General features: G+C 42.6%; 1 protein-coding gene across 5 annotated transcripts in view; it reads left to right on the plus strand.

Annotated features, from left to right (window-relative positions):
- The window catches only part of CNTN1 (contactin 1), a 520,093-nt gene that overhangs the window by 321,907 nt on the left and 174,769 nt on the right, over positions 1-23,417 (plus strand). For all 5 annotated transcript variants that reach the window (XM_038769914.1, XM_038769941.1, XM_038769948.1 and 2 more), the window contains 4 exons: positions 7,115-7,210; positions 13,175-13,381; positions 20,531-20,630; positions 20,819-21,000. In XM_038769914.1, the coding sequence (XP_038625842.1) occupies positions 7,115-7,210; positions 13,175-13,381; positions 20,531-20,630; positions 20,819-21,000 (585 nt within the window). The remainder of the gene's footprint in view (positions 1-7,114; positions 7,211-13,174; positions 13,382-20,530; positions 20,631-20,818; positions 21,001-23,417) is intronic.

The following is a 23,417-nucleotide window of genomic DNA, read 5'->3' on the forward strand; positions in this document are numbered from 1 at the left end:
CATGTTGCCTTGTAGATAGATCACAGAAGGAGTCAGAAGGACCTGGGTTCTAATCCCAGCTCTAACACGTACCTGCTGTGTGACCTTGGGTAAGACACTTAGCTTCTGTGTGCCTCAGTTACCCCATTAGTAAAATGGAGATTAAGATTGTGAACCTTATGTGGGACACAGACCGTGTTCAACCTAATTAGCTTGTATTTGCCCCACTGTTTAGTACAGTGCCTGGCACATATGGAGCACTTAACAAATGCCATTAAAAGAAAGAAAAACAATAAACAAATATTGTTACATATTCACATCTCTAGGATCCTCCCTTTCCTCTCCATCCAAACTGCTACCACACTGATCCAAACACCCTCCCCTGTCATATCTTCTAGACTTTGACCCCATTGTTGGGTAGGGGCCATCTCTATATGGTGCCAACTTGTACTTCCCAAGCACTTAGTACAGTGCTCTGCACACAGTAAGTGCTCAATAAATACGATTGAATGAATGAATGAACATTCATTCATTCAATCGTATTTATTGCGCGCTAGACAACTACACTCCCCAGTTTCAGATCCCTGGACTATAAGGGGACCTTACTGTCCAGAGAGAGCTTTAAGGCACTACATCAGTTCTCCACTTCCCACCTCACCTTCTTGATCTCCTACTAAAACCCTCTAATGTCAACCTACACACTGACCTCTTACCCATATAATAGTAAAACTAATAATTGTCATATTTGTTAAGCACTTACTATGTGCCAGGCACTGAACTAAGCGCTGGGGTAGATACAATCAATCAATCAATCAATCAATCGTATTTATTGAGCGCTTACTATGTGCAGAGCACTGTACTAAGCGCTTGGGAAGTACAAATTGGCATCACATAGAGACAGTCCCTACCCAACAGTGGGCTCACAGTCTAAAAGGGGGAGACAGAGAACAGAACCAAACATACCAACAAAATAAAATAAGTAGGATAGAAATGTACAAGCAAAATAAATGAATAAATAAATAAATAGAGTAATAAATATGTACAACCATATATACATATATACAGGTGCTGTGGGGAAGGGAAGGAGGTAAGACGGGGGGATGGAGAGGGGGACGAGGGGGAGAGGAAAGAAGGGGCTCAGTCTGGGAAGGCCTCCTGGAGGAGGTGAGCTCTCAGCAGGGCCTTGAAGGGAGGAAGAGAGCTAGCTTGGCGGATGGGCAGAGGGAGGGCATTCCAGGCCCGGGGGATGACGTGGGCCGGGGGTCGATGGCGGGACAGGCGAGAGCGAGGTACAATGAGGAGATTGGTGGTGGAGGAGCGGAGGGTGTGGGCTGGGCAGTAGAAGGAGAGAAGGGAGGTGAGGTAGGAGGGGGCGAGGTGATGGAGAGCCTTGAAGCCCAGGGTGAGGAGTTTCTGCTTGATGCGCAGATTGATCGGTAGCCATTGGAGGTTTTTGAGGAGGGGAGTAATATGTCCAGAGCGTTTCTGGACAAAGATAATCCGGGCAGCAGCATGAAGTATGGATTGAAGTGGAGAGAGACACGAGGATGGGAGATCAGAGAGCAGGCTAGTGCAGTAGTCCAGACGGGATAGGATGAGAGCTTGAATTAGCAGGGTAGCGGTTTGGATGGAGAGGAAAGGGCGGATCTTGGCAATGTTGCGGAGCTGAGACCGGCAGGTTTTGGTGACGGCTTGGATGTGAGGGGTGAATGAGAGAGCGGAGTCGAGGATGACACCAAGGTTGCGGGCTTGTGAGACGGGAAGGATGGTAGTGCCGTCAACAGAGATGGGAAAGTCAGGGAGTGGACAAGGTTTGGGAGGGAAGACAAGGAGCTCAGTCTTCGACATGTTGAGCTTTAGGTGGCGGGCGGACATCCAGATGGAGATGTCCTGAAGGCAGGAGGAGATGCGAGCCTGGAGGGAGGGGGAGAGAGCAGGGGCAGAGATGTAGATCTGGGTGTCATCAGCGTAGAGATGATAGTTGAAGCCGTGGGAGCGAATGAGGTCACCAAGGGAGTGAGTGTATATTGAGAACAGAAGGGGACCAAGCACTGAACCTTGGGGAACCCCCACAGTAAGAGGATGGGAGGGGGAGGAGGAGCCTGCAAAAGAGACTGAGAAAGAACGACCGGAGAGATAAGAGGAGAACCAGGAGAGGACGGAGTCTGTGAAGCCAAGGTCAGATAACGTGTTGAGGAGAAGGGGGTGGTCCACAGTGTCAAAGGCAGCTGAGAGGTCGAGGAGGATTAGGACAGAGTATGAGCCGTTGGATTTGGCAAGCAGGAGGTCATTGGTGACCTTTGAGAGCGCAGTTTCCGTGGAATGAAGGGGACGGAAGCCAGACTGGAGGGGGTCGAGGAGAGAGTTGTTGTTGAGGAATTCTAGGCAGCGCGTGTAGACAACTCGTTCAAGGAGTTTGGAAAGGAATGGTAGGAGGGATATGGGACGATAACTAGAAGGTGAGGTGGGGTCAAGAGAGGGTTTTTTTAGGATGGGAGAGACATGGGCATGTTTGAAGGCAGAGGGGAAGGAACCAGTGGAGAGTGAGCGGTTGAAGATGGAAGTTAAGGAGGGGAGAAGGGATGGAGCGAGAGATTTCATAAGATGAGAGGGAATGGGGTCAGAAGCACAGGTGGCCGGAGTAGCACTTGAGAGGAGGGAGGAGAGTTCCTCTGAGGATACCGCTGGGAAGGATGGGAGAGTAGCAGAGAGTGTTGAGAGCCGGGGGGTTGGAGAAAGGGGGGAAGAGACTTTGGGGAGGTCGGACCTGATGGATTTAATTTTGTTAATGAAGTAGGAGGCCAGATCGTTGGGGGTGAGGGAAGGAGGAGGGGGAGGAACCGGGGGCCACAAGGTCATTAGGTTGGTCCCTGTCCCACATTGGGCTCTCAATCTTAATCCCCATTTTGCAGATAAAGTAACTGAAGCACAGAGAAGTGAAGTGACTTGTCCAAGCTCACACGACAGAAAAGGGCTAGAGCTGAGTTCTAAGCTAGGTCATTCTGATTTCCAGGTCCATGCTCTATCCACTAGGCCATGCTGCTTCCCTCTAGTGTGGAGCACCCTTCTTTCCCATATCCAACAGACCATGACTCTCTCCATCATCAAAGACCTATTAAAATCATATCATCTCCAAGAGACCTTCCCTTAGGCCTCATTCACCCTATTCACCCACCCTTTTGCAACCCTAACTCTCTTGGATCCATACCCCTTAAATACCTGGTTTTCAGCATCCCCACTCAGCCCCACAAAATTTATGTATGTATTTTTATACCCTGCTTTTTCCCCATATATGTAATTTTTTTAAACGTCTGTCCTTCCCTGTAGTCTGGAATCTCCTTGTGCGCAGGGATGATGTCCACCAGCTCTATTACACTGCACACCCCCAAGCACTTAGTAATAATAAAATAATAATGATGGCATTTATTAAGCACTTACTATGTGCAAAGCACTGTTCTAAGTGCTGGGGAGGTTTCAAGGTGATCAGGTTGTCCCACGGAGGCTCACAGTCTTAATCCCCATTTTACAGATGAGGTAACTGAGGCCCAGAGAAGTTAAGTGACTTGCCCAAAGTCACACAGCTGACAATTGGCAGAGCCGGGATTTGAACCCATGACCTCTGACTCCAAAGCCCATGCTCTTTCCACTGAACCACGGTGCTTTGCAGTGAACAATCAGAATTGATTGACATTGATTGACTGATTGGTAATTCAGAGACCAGTGAGGAATTTTTCTCTGGCCTGAAGAATGCCTTTTTAGAAATCTAAGAAAAAGGCCAAAGAAAACTCTGTGGATATACAACCAAAATGATTGCAGACGGAGGTGGGGTGTTCTGTAAATTGGGGATTTAGACTGTGAGCGCCATGTAGGATATGGAGTGTGTCATCCAGAATAACTTGTATCTACCCCAGGTTTTAGTACAGTGCCTCGCACAAGACAAACAAAAAAACCCCCCGCTTGACCTTTGTTGCCAATTCACCAAAAACATTTAAATAATGTAATTAAATTGTGACTTTTTACTAAGCTCAAAACTCAGTACGAGTATATTTTGTGGTTTAAAGAAAGTTAAATCTTTTTGGGAAGATAGGTGCCAGGGGACCGAGAACGTTGTATCCTTCAGACTCCCAACTCCAATGCTTCCATTCCATGCCTGCATCTCTTGGCGAGGTGATGGATTGGGCTTTATTTAACTTTTATTCTATTACCTCTACATAGAATAGTAATCTGTAGAATTGACTTTCCTGGGTAATTATCATGGTCTGAAATTCCCTAGCCCTTTGCAATTATGTAATACTTCCCATTGTTTCAACAGTAATCAAATTCATGTTTTAAAAAAAATTGTATTGGTAGGTATGGACTGGTCAGAAAAACAAAAGTGCACAAATACAATAAATGACAGTCGTGATAATGTTTTTTCCTTGCTTCTTTCTTACTTTAAAAAAAATGTGTCCAACAAGAACATACTATTCAGCATTCATTTTTAAACATTCAAACAGATGGATAACAAAAGTATATAATAAGTATGGTATTTGTTAAGTGCTTACTATGTGTCAAGCACTGTTCTACACACTGGGAAGATACAAATCAATCAGGCCAGACACAGTCCATGTCCTATGTTCGGTTCCCCGTCAAAGTAGTATATACATCCACTGACTAGATATCCAAAAAATGACTGAGTAAATGGAAGAATAACTTTTTGAACTAATAACAAATATTCTTAAACCAGATGATTCCACACTGGAAATGATTGGCTAAATAATTACTAATGCTAATTCCTATTGATTTCTGGTATCTAAGGTCTTATTTGTGCTATTTTAAAAATGAATATTTTGAAAACAAATTGTCTGAACTGTTTCTAGGTATACTAAATAACATCAAACTGATGAAAATGAGGTTTATTAATTTCCTGTCTGAAAATAGATTAGCTGCTCAGTGAAGCACATCAAACAATTCTTCTTATCTACATCATCTATATTATCCGGGTCAACAATATGGATGGAACCCCATCTTAAGCAAGGAAGACATAGATTTTACAGGAAAATGTAGCCCAATATATTTCTAATTTTTTATCCCTAAATGTAATTGGTTCACATGCAATTAGTTTTAACTATTATGCTGTTCCATTTTCTATTTTACTCCAAAATGATTCACTTTTTTTTGTTTACACTTGTTACCTTAGTTTTCATCACAGTAAATCTATTATTTAAGGAATAGAAACGATACAGACAGGTGTTTTTACTATGTCGCGAGATAATCGAATGATTGGCAGTATTCACCATTAAGTCTATTTCCCCCAGTAATAATAATAATAATAATGGTATTTGTTAAGTGCTTACTATGTGCAAAGCTGTTCTAAGTGCTGGGGGGATAGAAGGTGATCAGGTTGTCCCACGGGACGCTCACATTCTTAATCCCCATTTTACAGATGAGGTAACTGAGGCCCAGAGAAGTTAAGTGACTTGCCCAGTGTCACACAGCTGACAATTGGCGGAGCCAGGATTTGAACTCATGATCTCTGACTCCAAAGCCCATGCTGTTTCCACTGAACCATGATAGTGGATAGTGTATGATCCGGGGAGTCAGAAGGGCCTGGGTTCTAATTCTGGCTCTGTCATTTGTCTGCTGTGTGACCTTGCGAAAGTCACTTCACTACCCTGTGCCTCAGTTACCTCATCTGTAAAATGGGGATTAAGATTGTGAGCCCAATGTGGGACAGGTACTGTGTCCAACTCAATTACCTTGTATCTACTACAGTACTTAATACAGTGCCTGGCACACAGTAAGTGCTTAACAAATACTATCATTATTATTATTATTATTACTGTTATCCACCTCTGCCTCAAATGGAAACTCATTACCATCAGCTTGAGGAACTTAACCAACTCTTCTTCCTACCTCCCCTCGCTAATGTCCTACTAAAATTAAATTTGCCATGAAAAATGTTTTTCATACAATGAATTATCTCTGTATTTTGAATATAAAGAACAATCCAGAAAATAAATAAAAAAAACGTTGGGGTGAACATATAAATCCTACAAAACTATGTTGAATCATATTGGCTTTTGAGAACTTAAGAAGTTTTAAATTTGAGAAATAGCCTCTACGTGTTTCAAAGTGGTGCAATATGTGATAGTGATAGGAGAGGAGATTTTATGCCCAGCAATACTGTGTAATAAAAATGTTTGATCATTTAAGAACTGAATACTGGCCAGGTGTGTCTTAGCAAAATGTCTTACTACTTAGACTGTGAGACCCACATAAAACAGGGACTCTGCGCGACCTGTTTGACTTTTATCCACCCCAGTGCATACAACAGTATTTGACACATAAGTGCTTAATGAATGCCATACTTATTAAATACTTAGGTTTCATTTGATGAATCTTTGGCAAATCCATTTGTTCGAACTTTGAAAAATAAATGCTGAATAGGAAGTTATTGTTGGGCATATTTTTTAAAATAAGAAAAGCAGGGAAAAAAGTTAGCATAACTGTAATTCATTACATTTGTGCACTTTTGTTTTCTGAGCAGTAGTATTTTACTTAATGCCCTTCCTGTCCTCTCTTCACGAAGACATGGCAAGGGTATGAAGCTGCATGGTGTAGTGGATAGCTCCCCCACTTGTCTGCTGTGTGACCTTGGGAGTCGCTTCACTTCTCTGTGCCTCAGTTACTTTATCTGTAAAATGGGGATTGAGACTGTGAGCCATATGGGAGACAGGGACTGGGTCCAACCTGATTTGCTTTTATCCACCCCAGAGCTTAGTACATTGTCTGGCACATAGTAAGCACTCAACAAACACAACAGTTAATATTGTTATTATTCTCATGATCTTCAAGAGTTCTCATATCAGGCTTTGTTCGTGTCTGTGATGGTTTAGGGCCCCTGCAGACCTCAGTGTTAACACAGAGAGAAGAGCTACAGGCACCAAATGCCTTTGTCTTCGGGCTGTGAACTGCCCTGTTAGCACTTAGTACAGTGCTCTGCACACAGTAAGCACTCAATAAATACAGTTGAATGAATGAATGAAAAGAGTCAGCCTGAAGTTGCAGCCCTAACTCTGTGTCTTTGGAAACAGTGCTTTCAGTGGTTGGAAATATCTGGGAGTAAAATGTTTTCACTTTTCTTTTTGAATAGATCTTGATCCTTTTCCACCAGAGGAGCGCACTGAGGTCAAAGTGAAGGAGGGAATTGGACTGGTGCTTCTGTGTGATCCCCCTTATCATTTTCCAGGTATGGGTAGTAACTACTTCTTAGGGTGAAGTGGGACATATTATAAATGTCGGATCAAGGCTGCAGCCATTACCCACGTCGTGTTTTAATGGCCTAGTTGACAGAGCATGGGTCTGGGATTCAGAAGGACTTGAGTTCTAATCCCAGCTCCACCCCTTGTCTGCTGTGTGATCTTGGTATGTTGCTTAACTTCTTTGTGCCTCAGTTACCTCATCTGTAAAATGGGATTAAGACTGGGATCCCCATGAGGGACAGGGACTGTGTCCAAACTGATTATGTTGATTCTACCCCAGTGCTTAGAAAAGTGCTTGACACATAGTAAGTGTATAACAAACCATTGTTATTACATTATTATTATATTATTATTATCATTATTGTTATTATTAAAAAGAATAACTGAAATGGGCATCACAAGACTTGGGGTCTAATTCCAGCTCTGCCCCCTGCACACTTGTGTAACCCTTGACACATCACTTAATATCTCTTTACTTCAGTTTTCTCTTCTGTAAAATGGGGATTCAGTGCCTGTTCTCTCTCCCCCTTGGACTGTGCATCCTATTGGGGCAGGGACTGTGTCTGATCTGATTGTATTGTATCTGTCCCAATGATTAGTACCTAGTAAGTGCTTAAAAAATGTCACAATCATTATGGTTAGTATTTTTACTTTGTGACTATATTTTTACAGGTATATATTGAATTAGCAACCTTAATTTTCAGTCTATTTGAGTGTTGAAAATAATCAGTGACAATGTTGAACACGAAGATCCCAAATAAGAGAAAAATATATAAATATGAGAGAAATGATTGGCTGCAGATATTAGGAATCCACTTGGTCACTAATATATGGCTGACCAAGGCTGACCAACATCTCATTGTATTAAGAGAAAATGGACAAATATTTCCATGACTGTAATTGTAGTCTTTTCTTCCTTGTTGCTGCCTTCATCCTATCTCATTGCTTGAACATCATAAGAATTTTTCTGGCAGTTTCATCTAAACTGTTTCTCCTGAGTAAAAGGGTACAATTTTTGTGCATCAATCAATTGAAATAAACAAGCTCAACACAATCCCTAGTTTTGCTATTGCCATGCTAAAGGATTACATTGAGTTTGCAAATATATTGTAGTTTAGCTAATCCATTTAGCTGCTATCTATTAAACATGTATGGGAAAATTAATCTTTGTAGAAGCAAACATAAGAAATTTGAACTTGATAGCATGAGAAAGGGAGAGGTGAGAGACAGAAGAACATATGCATGGCCATGACTTGGTGAGATCCAGGTCCACCCAGTCCAGTATTCTATTTTGAAAAGTGGCAGCAGGATGTTGGGAAGATCCATGAGAAGGTTGCCTCCTTCAGTCAGTCAGTCATATTTCATGAGTCCTTACTGCTTGAAGAACTCATGGGCAGGGAACGTGTGCTAATTCTGTTGTAGTGTAATAATAATAATAATGGAATTTATTAAACACTTACTATGTGCAAAGCACTGGTCTAAGTGATGGGGAGGTTACAAGGTGATCAGGTTGTCCCACGGGGGGCTCACAATCTTAATCCACATTTTACAGATGAGGGAACTGAGGCCCAGAGAAGTTAAGTGACTTGCCCAAAGTCACACAGCTAACAAGTGGCAGAGATGGGATTTGAACCCATGACCTTTGACTCCAAAGCCCGTGCTCTTTCCACTGAGCCACGCTGCTTCTCTTAAGAGTTCTCTTAGTGTACTCTCAAAGAACTTAGTACAGTGCACTTCACATAGTAAGTGCATAGTAAATATGATGAATTGACTGATTATTTGGGAGAGTAGAATATGACAGAGTTGGTAGACACTTTTCCTGCCTACAACAAGCTTGCGTTCTAGGTGGGAAGACTCACATTGATAAAAATAAATCAATTATGGATATGTTCAGGACTGCTGTGGGTCTCAAGGAGGAGTGAATAAAGGATGCAAATCCAAGAGGAAGGGTGATGCAGAAGGGAGTGGTAGAAGAGGAAATCAGGGCTTAGACAGGGAAGGACTCCTGGAGGTAATGTGCTTTTAATAAGGTTTGTGAAGGTAGGGAGAGTGATCATCTGTCTGGTAGGAAGATGGAGGGCCAGAGGCAAGATGTGGATGAAAGGTTAGTGGCAAACTAGATGAGATTGAGTTAGAGGTAATAGGTTGGCATTAGAGGAGTGAAGTGTGTGGGCTAGGTTGTACTAGGAAATCAGTGAGGTAAGGTAGGAGGGGGCAAGGTGATTGGGTGCTTTCAAACTGATGGTAACAAGTTTCTATTTGATGTGGAGGTGGATGGGAAACCACTGGAGGAGTGGGGAGACATGGACTGAACACTTTTGTTAAAAAATGATCCAGGAAGCCAAGTGACATATGGACTGGAGTGGGGAGAGACAGGAGGCATGGAGGTCAGCAAGGAGGCAGATGCAGTATTCAAGGTGACTTATAATTAGTGCCTGGATCAATATAGTAGCAGTTTGGATTTCAGTGATACTGTGAAGGTAGAGACAGCAGGATTTGGAGACATGGATTATGTGGGTTGAATGAGAGAGCTGAGTTGAGGATAACACCAAGCTGTCGGCTTGTGGGATGGGGAGGGTGGTAGTGCTGTCAATAGTGATAGAAAAAATCACAGGAAGGACTGGTTTTGGGTAGGAAGATGAGGAGTTCTGTTCAAGACATGTTAAGGTTGAGGTGTTGGTGGGACATCTAAATAGAGATGTCCTGAGGCAGGAGGAAATGTAAAATGGCAAAGGAGAGAGGTCAGGGCTGGAAGGTAATAATAATAATAGAGGTAGATTTGGGAATCATGTGGGCATACAGATGGTAATTGAAGCTGTGGGAGTGAATGTGTTTGAGGAACTGGGTGTAGATGGAGAATAGAAGGGGACCTACAACTGAATATTTACTATTCTATTTATTTTGTTAGTGGTGTGCGGTTCAATGAGGTTCAATCTCTCATCCTATCCCGACTGGATTACTGCATCAGCCTCCTCTCTGATCTCCCATCCTCCTGTCTCTCCCCACTCAATCTATACTTCATGCTGCTGCCTGGATCATCTTTGTGCAGAAACACTCTGGGCATGTTACTCCCCTATAATTTGTGAACCCCTAGTGCGATTAACAAGTCTTATCCTCTTCTACTTTGGACTATTCCAGAAACAATCACCCGGAAATGAAGAAAATGATCAGTGTCGAGGTTCCCACAACAACACCCAATTAACTCCTCATATGTTTATGTATTGCAGCTGCCAGGATCATCTAACACCATTCAATGCCACGTGTCAATTACTGTATCAGACTAAAGTGACAAAACCAATTGCATGGTAAAATTCATCATTAAACCCAATTAAGCAATGCCAAACTGAAAGAAATATTATAGTTATTGAGGTGCAATCTACTTCCTCCTTCCTGTGACTTTTGGCCATTTCACTGCTCAACATTAGCCCTTCCAGAGAGAAGGGGAAAACTCAAAGCCTCCAGGTGTTTTCCGTTCGAAACTACTGCAAATGTTTGCTTTGGAAGAAGACTCACATCATAATGCCTAAATTTAGTTTAGAACAGAAACCACTCTTGGGTCAGACTCTGTGCTACTGTGCCTTTAGACTGTAAGCTTGTATTGGGCAGGGAATGTATCTGGTTATTGTTGTATTATATTCTCTCAAGCACTTAGTACAGTACTCAGCACACAGTAAGCGCTCAGTAAATATGACAGACTGGCTAACTGTGCAATTCAGACTGGTATCCTGTTGCTGATTGGGCACCACAGTTTAGAAAATAAGGTGATTGTTGCCCTCTCTGGCATTCTGGTCCCTCACTAAACTGTAAGTTCCTTGAGGGCAGAGATAATAATAATAATAGTGATAATGGTATTGGTTAAGCGCTTACTACGTGCCAAGCACTAAGTGCCGGGAGATATAAGGTAATCAGGTTGTCCCATGTGAGGCTCACAGTCTTAATCCCCATTTACAGATAACTGAGGAACAGAGAAGTTAAGTAACTTTCCCAAAATCACACAGCTGACAAGTGGCAGAGCTGGGATTAGAACCCAAGTCCTCTGACCCCCAAGCCCGTGCTCTTGCCACTAGGGATCATGTCTACCAATTCTATTGTGTTGTATTCTCCCTAGGACTTAGTCCAGTGCTCTCTATGAAGAAAGTGCTCAATAAATCCCCTTGATTGAGCTATTAATGATCTCATTATCCTGTTAGCATGGCCCATCAAATCATCAAATTCTGACATCTGAACCATCACCTTAAATCTTCACAGGGTCTGTTCCAAGGCCTTGGGAGGAGTAGGGGTGAGGAGGAGTAGGGCTGATGACGGAGAAGAGGAAAGTAGGAGAGGAGTGGGATGGTGGAGGGGAAAGCAGAGTGTGATCTTGAGGTAAATTAAATAGAATCCTTGGGTGGATAGGGCAGTGACATTTAGCAGATGAGTGGCTTTGGCTCCCTTTCAAGAATCAACACTCACTGTCTCCTGGCTCTTCCTCCCCAATCCATACTTCACTCTGCTAACTGGATCATTTTTCTAAAAAACACATTCAGTCCATGTTTCCCCAATCCTCAAGAATCTCCAGTGATTGCCACAAGAAAAAAAAATATCAAAACTCCTTGACATTGGCTTTAAAGCACTCAATCAGCTCCCCGCCTCCTATCTTACCTCACCTATTTCCTACTACAATCCAGCCTAACATCAAGCTACTCATTGTACTTCGAGCTCGACTATCTCGCCACCAACCCCTCTCCCACATCCCCCCTTTAGCCTCGAACTCCTTCCCACTTCATGTACACAAGACCACCATCCTCCCCACCTTCAAATCCTTATTAAAATCACATGTCCTCCAAGAAGTCTTCTTTGAGCCCTCATATCCCTCTTGAGAAGCAGCGTGGCTCAGTGAAAAGAGCACGGGCCTGGGAGTCAGAGGTCGTGGGTTCTAATCCTGGCACTGCCACTTGTCAGCTGTGTGACTCTGGGCAAGTCACTTAACTTATCTGGGCCTCAGTTACCTCATCTGTACAATGGGGATTAATACTGTGAGCCTCACATGGGAGAACCTGATCACCTTGTATCCCCCCCAGTGCTTAGAACAGTGCTTTGCACATAGTAAGCACTTAACAAATGCCATCATTATTAATATTACTATTATTATTGTTGTGCTTTGCCCTTGTACTAAGATTTGTGCCCTTTAAGCAGTTGATATTCACCACTCCCCTACACTTAGGTACATTTCCATAATTTATTTGTATTAATGTCTTTCTCCCCCTCTAGACTGTAGTCTCCTTGTGGGCGGGTATCATTTCTTCCAATTATGTTATATTCTCCTAAATGCTTAATGTAGTGTTCTGTACACAGTAAGCGCTCAATAAATACCATTGATTGATTGATCAATAGACTATCTCAGCACCTACGTTCAGTGTAGAGAAGGAAAATATGAATTTGGATAATCAAAGGTAATAATATCTAGCAAATAAAATGGTATTTTTTTCACAAGCAGGGAAGGTTCAAAATAGTTATTTAGGGTACTGTTGTTCTTTTAGATTCTGAGCGATCCGCATTGCTTGTTTTGATGTCAAATGTATGGTAAGTTCATAGCAGTATATATTTACTCTGCTCCATAGCTATATTTGTAAATGAAAGGAGGAAATTTTTATGAAACTGGGGCACCTTGACTTTGGAGCAGCACTGTTTAGTCCCATTCTTTTAACATTAAGAGATCTACTCTCAGCAACTTGGTTTCTGCAATTCTGAACCTCATCATTTAACCAGTTAAAGGATTTTGAGCACCTCCTGTTTGCAAAACACTGCACTAAGCACTTGAGCAGGTAAACAAAAGGCATGGTCCCTTAGTTCAGGGAGTGTAGAATATTTCAAGGCAATTTAACTTTCTACCCTAAAACTTTCTGTTGTGTAAGTAGCACCAACTATTTTTACTAATGTTTTTCTAACAATATTAAATCTTTTTTTTCCAGATGACCTAAGTTATCGTTGGCTCTTAAATGAGTTTCCAGTATTCATCACTATGGACAAACGGCGATTTGTGTCTCAGACTAATGGCAATCTCTATATTGCGAACGTAGAAGCATCTGATAGAGGCAATTACTCATGCTTTGTATCTAGTCCGTCAATTACAAAGAGCGTATTCAGCAAATTTATACCACTCATTCCCCTATCAGACCGTAAGTCTTTATTTTGTTAAATTTTTGTGTGCTCTGAGTGTCCTATCAATTGACATTCTGTCTCTCGCCTTCTCATTTACATTTTATTATGCGATTTTCAGCTCCTTAGTGCTAACATAAACTATGCTTTTCATTTATTCCCTGTTTAATGGCATGACTCCTCTAGAAATAGTGCCTTATGAATTAAGCATCGCAATTATTCTTCAGGGAACAAAATTAAAAATGCGTAAATACCCCAGATGGAGAGACTTGCCATGAAATTGGTCCTTTCAAAATGAAATGTTGAAACTCAAGGGCACTTAGACTAAAGGATGAGAAACATTAATAGTATCCGAATGCATACATAACACATTAAAACCTTACTATAGAAAAAAAAGAGTTTCACAGTGAGATAAATCAGATTCTCATTCATTCATTCAATCGTATTTATTGAGCGCTTACTGTGTGCACAGCACTGTACTAAGCGCTTGGGAAGTACAAGTTGGCAACATATAGAGATGGTCCCTACCCAACAGTGGGCTCACAGTCTAGAAGAACTCAACCAATAGACCAATTCTCAGCCAATAGAGAAATGGAGTGGATTAGTGGGAAATGAACTGGGATATGTGTGACTGCAGAACAGACCTTGTCGCTGGGTATGTCCCATATTTTTGAAGTGTGAGAGGTTTGGGGGAACTCTGTTGGGTTTCTGGAAGATGATTCAGGAGGGGGAAAAGAGGCAGAATGCTCCATATCTGGGCACTGGTAAAATCCGCCAATCAATCAATGGTATTGACTGAGAAGCAGCCTGGCTCAGTGGAAAGAGCACGGGCTTGGGAGTCAGAGACCATGGGTTTGAATCCCGGCTCCGCCACTTGTCAGCTGTATGACCTTGGGCAAGCCACTTAACTTCTCTGTGCTTCCGTTACCTCATCTGTCAAATGGGGATTAAGACTGTGAGTTGCACGTGGGACAGCCTGATCACCTTGTATCCCCCCAGCGCTTAGAACAGTGCTTTGCACATATTAAGCACTTAGCAAATACCATCATCATTATTATTATTGAGCATGTATTGGTGTACAGGACAGTGAACTAAGTGCTTGGCAAAGTAAACTATAAGAAGAGAATTTGTAGACGTGATCCCTGTCCAAAAGGAGTATAATTTAGAATAAGTGCTAGTGCACCAATTCCAGTTGGAATTATTGTTATTATTTTTTTATGGAATTTGTTAAGTACTCACTATGTATCAGGCACCGTACTAAGCATTGGGGTAGATATAAGGCAGTCAGGTTGGACACAGTCCTTGTCCCATATAGGGCTCACAGTCTTACTCCCTATTTCACAGATGAGGTAACTGAGGCGCAGAGAAGTTAAGTGACTTGCCCATGGTCACACAGCCAACAATGGCAGAGCTGGAATTATAACGCAGGTTTTCTGACTCCCAAGCCAGTGCATTTTCCAGTAGACCACTCTGCTTCCCTATTTCAAAAAGAATGCTTTATTTTCTCTTTAATAATAATAATAATGATGATGGTATTTAAGTGCTTACTTTGTTCTAAGCACTGGGGGGGTTACAAGGTGATCAGGTTGTCCCTCGTGGGGCTCACAGTCAATCCCCATTTTACAGATGAGGTAACTGAGGCGCAGAGAAGTTAAGTGACTTGCCCAAAGCCACACAGCTGACAATTGGCAGAGCCAGGATTTGAACCCATGACCACTGATTCTAAAGCCCATGCTCTTTCCAATCAATCAATCAATCAATCAATCAATCGTATTTATTGAGCGCTTACTATGTGCAGAGCACTGTACTAAGCGCTTGGGAAGTACAAATTGGCATCACATAGAGACAGTCCCTACCCAACAGTGGGCTCACAGTCTAAAAGGGGGAGACAGAGAACAGAACCAAACATACCAACAAAATAAAATAAGTAGGATAGAAATGTACAAGTAAAATAAATAAATAAATAAATAAATAAATAAATAGAGTAATAAATATGTACAACCATATATACATATATACAGGTGCTGTGGGGAAGGAAAGGAGGTAAGACGGGGGGATGGAGAGGGGGACGAGGGGGAGAGGAAAGAAGGGGCTCAGTCTGGGAAGGCCTCCTGGAGGAGGTGAGCTCTCAGCAGGGCCTTGAAGGGAGGAAGAGAGCTAGCTTGGCGGATGGGCAGAGGGAGGGCATTCCAGGCCCGGGGGATGACGTGGGTCGGGGGTCGATGGCGGGACAGGCGAGAGCGAGGTACAGTGAGGAGATTAGTGGTGGAGGAGCGGAGGGTGCGGGCTGGGCAGTAGAAGGAGAGAAGGGAGGTGAGGTAGGAGGGGGCGAGGTGATGGACAGCCTTGAAGCCCAGGGTGAGGAGTTTCTGCTTGATGCGCAGATTGATCGGTAGCCATTGGAGGTTTTTGAGGAGGGGAGTGATATGTCCAGAGCGTTTCTGGACAAAGATAATCCGGGCAGCAGCATGAAGTATGGATTGAAGTGAAGAGAGACGCGAGGATGGGAGATCAGAGAGAAGGCTAGTGCAGTAGTCCAGACGGGATAGGATGAGAGCTTGAATGAGCAGGGTAGCAGTTTGGATGGAGAGGAAAGGGCGGATCTTGGCAATGTTGCGGAGCTGAGACCGGCAGGTTTTGGTGACGCCTTGGATGTGAGGGGTGAATGAGAGAGCAGAGTCGAGGATGACACCAAGGTTGCGGGCTTGTGAGACGGGAAGGATGGTAGTGCCGTCAACAGAGATGGGAAAGTCAGGGAGAGGACAAGGTTTGGGAGGGAAGACAAGGAGCTCAGTCTTCGACATGTTGAGCTTTAGGTGGCGGGCGGACATCCAGATGGAGATGTCCTGAAGGCAGGAGGATATGCGAGCCTGGAGGGAGGGGGAGAGAGCAGGGGCAGAGATGTAGATCTGGGTGTCATCAGCGTAGAGATGATAGTTGAAGCCGTGGGAGCGAATGAGGTCACCAAGGGAGTGAGTGTAGATTGAGAACAGAAGGGGCCCAAGAACTGAACCTTGAGCCACTGAGCCACACTGCTTCTCTATGTAGCTGGGCTGCCCCTCGCTAATAATTATGGTATTTGCTAAGTGCTTACTATGTGCTAAGCACTATACTAAGCGCTGGGGTAGATAAAGATAATCGGGTTGGACACAGACCCTGCCACATATGGGGCTCGCATTCTTAATCCCCATAATACACATGAGGGAACTGAAGCCCAGAGAAGTGAAGTGACTTGCCCTTGGTGACACAGCAGTCAAGTGGAGGAGTCGGGTTTAGAACTCAGGTCCTTCTGACTCCCAGGCCTGTGCTTCTTCCACTAAACCATGTTGCTGTGGGCCACCACTAGCGTTCAAGACCACAGCTTGGGTCTGATGGGTGAGGTGCCCACATGGCCTCGGGTAGGGCACTGAGGATGCGGGGGACGTTCTGGTGGGAGGATGGGGAAAAGCTGACCTGGGCTTCCACTGCCCCTTCCATCACAGCCAAGGGGATCTCCCAGAAACGCACTCAGTACACTGCTCTGCACATAGTAAGCACTCAATAAATACCATGGATTGACGGAGAAGCAGCGTGTCTCAGTAGAAGGAGCACGGGCTTTGGAGTCAGTGGACATGGGTTCAAATGCCAGCTCCGCCACTTGTCAGCTGTATGACTTTGGGCAAGTCACTTCATTTCTCTGGGCCTCAGTTCCCTCGTCTGTAAAATGGGGATTAAGATTGTAAGCCCCACGTGGGACAACCTGATCACCATGTATCCCCCCAGCGCTTAGAACAGTGCTTTGCACATAGTAAGTGCTTAACAAATACCATTATTATTATTATTATTACTACTATTATTATTATTATTATCATTATTATTATTATTATGTGCAAGGCTCAGGAGTGAAAAGCCTAGAGGTGGAATTATAATTATAGCACGGGCCTGGGAGTCAGAAGGTTATGGATTCTAATCCCAGCTCTACCACTTGTCTGCTGTCTGACCTTGGGCAAGTCACTTCACTTCTCTGGGCCTCAGTTACCTCATTGGTAAAATGGGGATGGAGACTGTGAGCCCCATGTCGGACAGGTACTGTGTCCAACCCGATTTGGTTGTATCGACCCCAGTACTTAATACGGTGCCTGGCATATAGTAAGTGCTTGACAAAGACTATTATTATTATTATTATTATTATTATTATTATTATTATTATTATCATTATTATCATTATTATTATTATTATCTGGTTGATTTGGGCTGGCCAAGGAATATTTTTCTGCTTTGGCACGGCCCACATCCCTATTCTGGTTTGAGTTTTTTTTTAATTTCAGTCCTGAATATAGACCTAGAATTGTATAAACTTGCTGAGAATTAACAGTGCTCAGCTCTTAGAACAGTGCTTTGCACATAGTAAGCACTTAACAAATGTCATTATTCTTATTATATTATTAATGACCATCTAGACTGTTAGCTTGTTATGGGCACATAATGTGTCTGCTAATTCTATTGTACTGTACTCTCCCAAAAACTTAGCACAGTGCTCTGCATATAGTAAGCACTCACTAAATACCATTGATTGATAGACTGATCTTGGTTTCAGGGAAAGAGCATAGTCTACTGGAAAGAGCAGAGGCCTGGAAGTCAGAGGACCTGGTTTCTAATCCCAGCTCTGCCACTTGACTGCTGTGTGACCTTGGGCAAATCACTTAACTTCTCTGTGCCTCAGTTTCCTCATTGGTAAAATGGGGATTAAATTCCTGTTCTCCTTCCTACTAAGACTGGAAGCCCCATGTGGGGAGGGACTGTGTCCCACCTGATTATCTTGTATCTACTCCGGTGCATAGTACAAGTGTTTGGCACAAAGTAAAAACTGAACAAATGCCACAAGTATCATTATTATTATTGTTGTTATTACTATAATTAGCTGATTTTCAACGAAATACTTGTTTAGGACCATGGTGGTAGAGTTCATCCTAACAGAACACCCTCAAGAAATACGTGACCAAGTATCTGACCCCAAGGCCCGGGCTCTATCCACTAGGCCACACTGTGTCCCTATCTGGGACTTAACAGGCCAGTATGAGACATGTTGTCCCCCTATTTATGTGTATTTATAGTATTTGTACTTGTCCACCTGTGTACTTGTTTTGTTTTGTGATCTGTCTCCCCCTTCTAGACTGTGAGCCTGTTGTTGGGTAGGGACCGTCTCTATATGTTGCTGATTTGTAGTTCCCAAGCACTTAGTACAGTGCTCTGCACACAGTAAGTGCTCAATAAATATGGTTGAATGAATGAATTTGTAGTCTGATTTTAATGAATGAGTTCATCCCATTCTAAAATAATTTCATTGAGTTGGTAATTTAATAGCAAAAAGTAAATTTGAAAATGTTTTTATTTTCCTTTGAGTACCACTCCCAGTCATTCAGTAGTTCCTTCTACAAAATGATTTTAATCAATCAGTAGTATTGAGGGCTTATTCTGTGCAGAGCACTGTACAAAGGGCTTGGGTGTCAGAGTATTGGAAAGTAATTTAACATAGTAAAAGGGAACACTTCTAATTACTTTAATAATGATAGTATTTCTTAAGTGCTTACTATGTGCAAAGCACTGTTCTAAACGCTGGGGGGATGCAAGGTAATCAGGTTGTCCCACATGGGGTTTACAGTCTTAATCCCTATTTTACAGATGAGGTAACTGAGGCACAGAGAAGTTAAGTGACTTGCCCAAAGTCACAAAGCTGACAAGAAGCGGAGTCAGGATTCGAACACATGACCATAAGTTGTACTTCCCAAGCGCTTAGTACAGTGCTCTGCACACAGTAAGCACTCAATAAATACGATTGAATGAGTGAATGAATGAATGAATGGATGGATGAATGAATGAAAGGAGCTTGGCACCTTTATACAGGAGATACTGTAGAGTGTAGAGATGACACTTTATGCTTTAAGCACTGATAGGCATTTTCTCTTCCTGTTACCACATTTTGAAAAAATGAGTCAGAGCGCTCTGCACACAGTAAGTGCTTAATTAATACAATTATTATTACTGCTCTAGTATCTCTAAAGAATTTGTAAAAACCAGGGCACAAAAGTGTTTTTAGAGGACATGTCTATTTACCAAGTGTTTTTAGAGGCCACATCTATTCACCTCTTATCTTTATTCCAGTGTGTCATCACATTCCCATTTATCAATCCATTGGTCAGTCAATCATCTGTATTTACTGAGTGCTTATGGCGTGCAGAGCACTATACTAAGCGCTTGGGAAGTACAATATAACAGAATCGGTAGACACATTCTCTGACCACAACGAGGTTTCATTCTAGAGTTTACAGTCATGTTGGTCTGCAGACAAAGCTACAGTCCATGTTATTCAAGAGAAGCAGCATGGCTTAGTAAGTAGAGCATGGGCTTGGGAGTCAGAAGGATCTAGGTTTTAATCCCGGCTCCTCCACTTATCTTCTATGTGACCTTGGGAAAGTCACTTAATAATAATGATAATAATAATCGTGTTATTAGATAAGTGCTTACTGTGTGCCAGGCACTGTACTAAACGCTGAGGTGAATATAAGCAAATCAAGTTGGACACAGTCCCTATCCCATGTGGAGCTCACAGTCTTAATCCTCATTTTATGGTTGAGGAAACTTAGGCACAGAGAATTGAAGTGACTTGCCCAAGGTCACACAGCAGACAAGTGGCGGAGCTGGGATAAGAACCCATGACCTTCTGACTCGCAGGCCTGAACTCTTTCCACTAGTCCACACTACAGTTCACTTCTCTGTACCTCAGTTACCTCATCTGGAAAATGGAAATTAAGACCGTGGGCCTAATGTCGGACAGGGACGCTGTCCATCCTGATTATCTTATATATACCCCAGTACTTAGTACAGTTCCTGACACATAGTAAGGGCTTAACAAATACCATTAAAAAAAAATCCTTGAGATTTGCATAGGGGTCAAAGATTGCTTACAAGCCTAATTCCTATGGCTAACCATTTCATGTATGAGACCTGGAACCTGCAAGTGATCATTGGACCGATGGCAGCACCAAGGAGAGGGATAAAAGGAAACTGCCTAATCATAGATTTTTCTTTCTCAGCCTGGCACAATTACTCTACAAGTGAAACAATCAGTCTTTCGGTACTACAACATTAAATAACCTCTCATTTTATTTTGTGTATGTTTCTTTTGTTAGGCACCACAAAAGGATATCCTGCTGATATCAAAGTTCAGTTCAAGGACACGTCTGCATTGGTGGGGCAAAATGTGACGTTAGAATGCTTTGCACTTGGAAAGTAAGTATTACTCTTAAAAACATGGGGCACAACACAGTGGTTCTTGTACCTTAGGAATGAGGGAGATAGATGGTTGAATTGTGTTATTTTCAACATCCCAAGAGCCTACACTTCTGTTGTCTGTCTTCTCCTGCCAAGCTATTTTCTAATCATCTTTGACTCTGAACCATTTGCATCTTGGCTTTCAGCCCCGTCCCTGAGATCCGATGGCGGAAGGTACTTGAACCCATGCCGGGCTCAGCTGAGATCAGTATGTCTGGCTCTGTTCTCAAGATCTTCAATATTCAGCTTGAAGATGAAGGAACATATGAATGTGAAGCAGAGAACAGTAAAGGAAAAGATAAGCATCAGGCAAGAATTTATGTCCAAGGTAGCTACACCTTTGAATTCTTTTACAAAATGATGACGACGGAGTCCTGCTTCAGAAAATTAGAGCCACCTGGCTCAGAGTTAATGTGGAATTTAATAGTTAAGAAGGAGGCAGAGTGCCTAGTGAAAAAGTCTCAGGCCTGGGACTCAGAGGGTTCTAATCCCAGCTCTGCCATGTACTTGCTATTTGACCATAGGCAAGTCATTATCTTCTCTGTGCCTTAGTTCTCTTATCTGTAAAATGGGATTATATGCCTGTTCTCCCTCCTACTTAGACTGTGACCCCTATGCCTGACCTGATTATCGTGTATCTGCCCCAGAACTTAGTTTAGTGCTTGGCAAATAGTAAGTGCTTAACAAATGCCATTATTATCATTATTGTTATTATTAAAAGACCTAATAGCATTGGTTTTATTCAACTGTAGCCCTTTGGCTAATTGCTCTTGATACCACCTAACTGTCTTGTATCACATTCAAGACCTTTCTGATGCTTCTTAATTCATTATGGGTAGACCATCCCATGCTTGCTTCTCTCCAATTGAAACCCACACCCGCTATCCCATTTCCTATTTTAATCTCACTTCAACTATTGTTGCCGACTTGTACTTCCCAAGCGCTTAGTGCAGTGTCTGCACACAGTAAGTGCTCAAAACTATGATTGAGTGAATGAATGAATGAATTGTGTCCATTCTGTTAGTGAGTAAAACCTTATGCATTCTCAATATTCTCGATAGCAAAAGGATATTTCTTGGTGTAGGTGTCCAATCTTAAGATTCCAGTTATCTCATCTGTAAAATGGGGATTAAGACTGTGAGCCCCACGTGGGATAACCTGATTACCTTGTATCTCCCCCAGTGCTTAGAACAGTGCTTGGCACATAGTAAGCGCTTAACAAATACCAACATTATCATTATTATTATTTGTGTATCAGGAGGGTGGTGAACTGGCATGGAATGGATGCAATATTATGGTTATAAGTAGTAACTGGTTTTTTGTAAGTGCTTGCTGTGCATAGAGAACTGTACTAAGCATTGGAATGTTGCACGCAGATGGGATATAGACATGGCTGTTAATCAGTAAAGTGTGGTAGGGAGGAGAGGGTATGCTGATCAACAAACGATGCTAAATTACAATGGATCCCTGGATGAAGACCTTTTTAAATGGGAGTTGCACTTGTGGTTGCTCTCACACTCATCTCAGATACTGCCAGTAACTCATCCCTATCACCCTCAGGCTGAAATTTCATAGGTGAGTCAAAGCCATTTGCTTAAATTTTCACTTGTGTCAGAGGTAGCTATCAGAAAAACTTCCTTCTCTTTAGGTTGGGGTTGAGTTTTACGGTATTTGTTAAGTGCGTACTATGTTCCAGGCAGTGTTCTAAGAGCTGGGGTAGATCCAAGTTAATCAGGTTGGACACAGTCCCTGTCCCATGTGGGGCTCAGAGTCTTAATCCCCATTTTACAGATGAGGTAACTGAGGCATAGAGAACTGAAGTGACTTGCCCTAGGTCACACAGCAGACAAGTGGCAGAGCTGGGAGTAGAACCCAGATCCATCTGACTCCCAGGCCCGTGTTCTATCCACCAGGCTACGATCAAGCATCCCTGTTTGGAACCATTACTTGAAGCATAATATCATAATATCCTAGTCCTGTGATCTCACCACTAAGCTGGTGCCCCATTCTCAAGGCTATGCATTTCTCCTCCGAGCTGGCACTTGTAATTTTCACAAATCAGAGGGACAGAAGTACCCAAATCAAATGGGAAACAATAGGACATTCTTGATATTTTCCTGCAAATGTAATGTCACAGGAATATATTTTTCTACTTGCTGCAGTTCATAATTCAACGTAAACTCCTGATTTTTTGCTTTAAAAATGCTTGCTCTTCATTATAATATTTTAATTCTCAGGATTAAGAGGTTAGTGATCTAAGCAAGTGCCCACCTGCATCTCATTTGAGCTCCTATTTAGTAAAGGGATTCAGTCAAACTTTCTGAGTAAAAATCATTTGCATCTTTGGGTGTTTCTAAATTACTTTTTTTGACAACTGGAGAAATAGTCACAAGAAAGATTTTTCTTTTAAAAACTGGATGAGGAGGGGAAGCCTCACTGACATGGCTCCTGCAACTTTGAGCTCAGATTAAGATCTTTCTCATGGGTAGGACATTTACCAGTTTTAAAAATTCCCAACTCCTCTCCAGAAGCAGCTATCTTTCTCATATTCCACCCTGCCTCATTATTTGCTCCCTGAAGCTCCAAGCCCACTGAGTCTATTCATTCAGTTGTATTTGAGTGCTTAACTGTGTGCAGAGCACTGTAATAAGCGCTAGGGAGAGTACAGTATAACAATAAGCAGATACATTCCCTGCCGACAACGCGCTTGCAGTTTGGAGGGGAAGAGAGTCATTAGGGCCTGGA

The sequence above is a fragment of the Tachyglossus aculeatus genome, chromosome 2 (genome assembly GCF_015852505.1).
Source record: "Tachyglossus aculeatus isolate mTacAcu1 chromosome 2, mTacAcu1.pri, whole genome shotgun sequence".
NCBI lineage: Eukaryota > Metazoa > Chordata > Mammalia > Monotremata > Tachyglossidae > Tachyglossus > Tachyglossus aculeatus.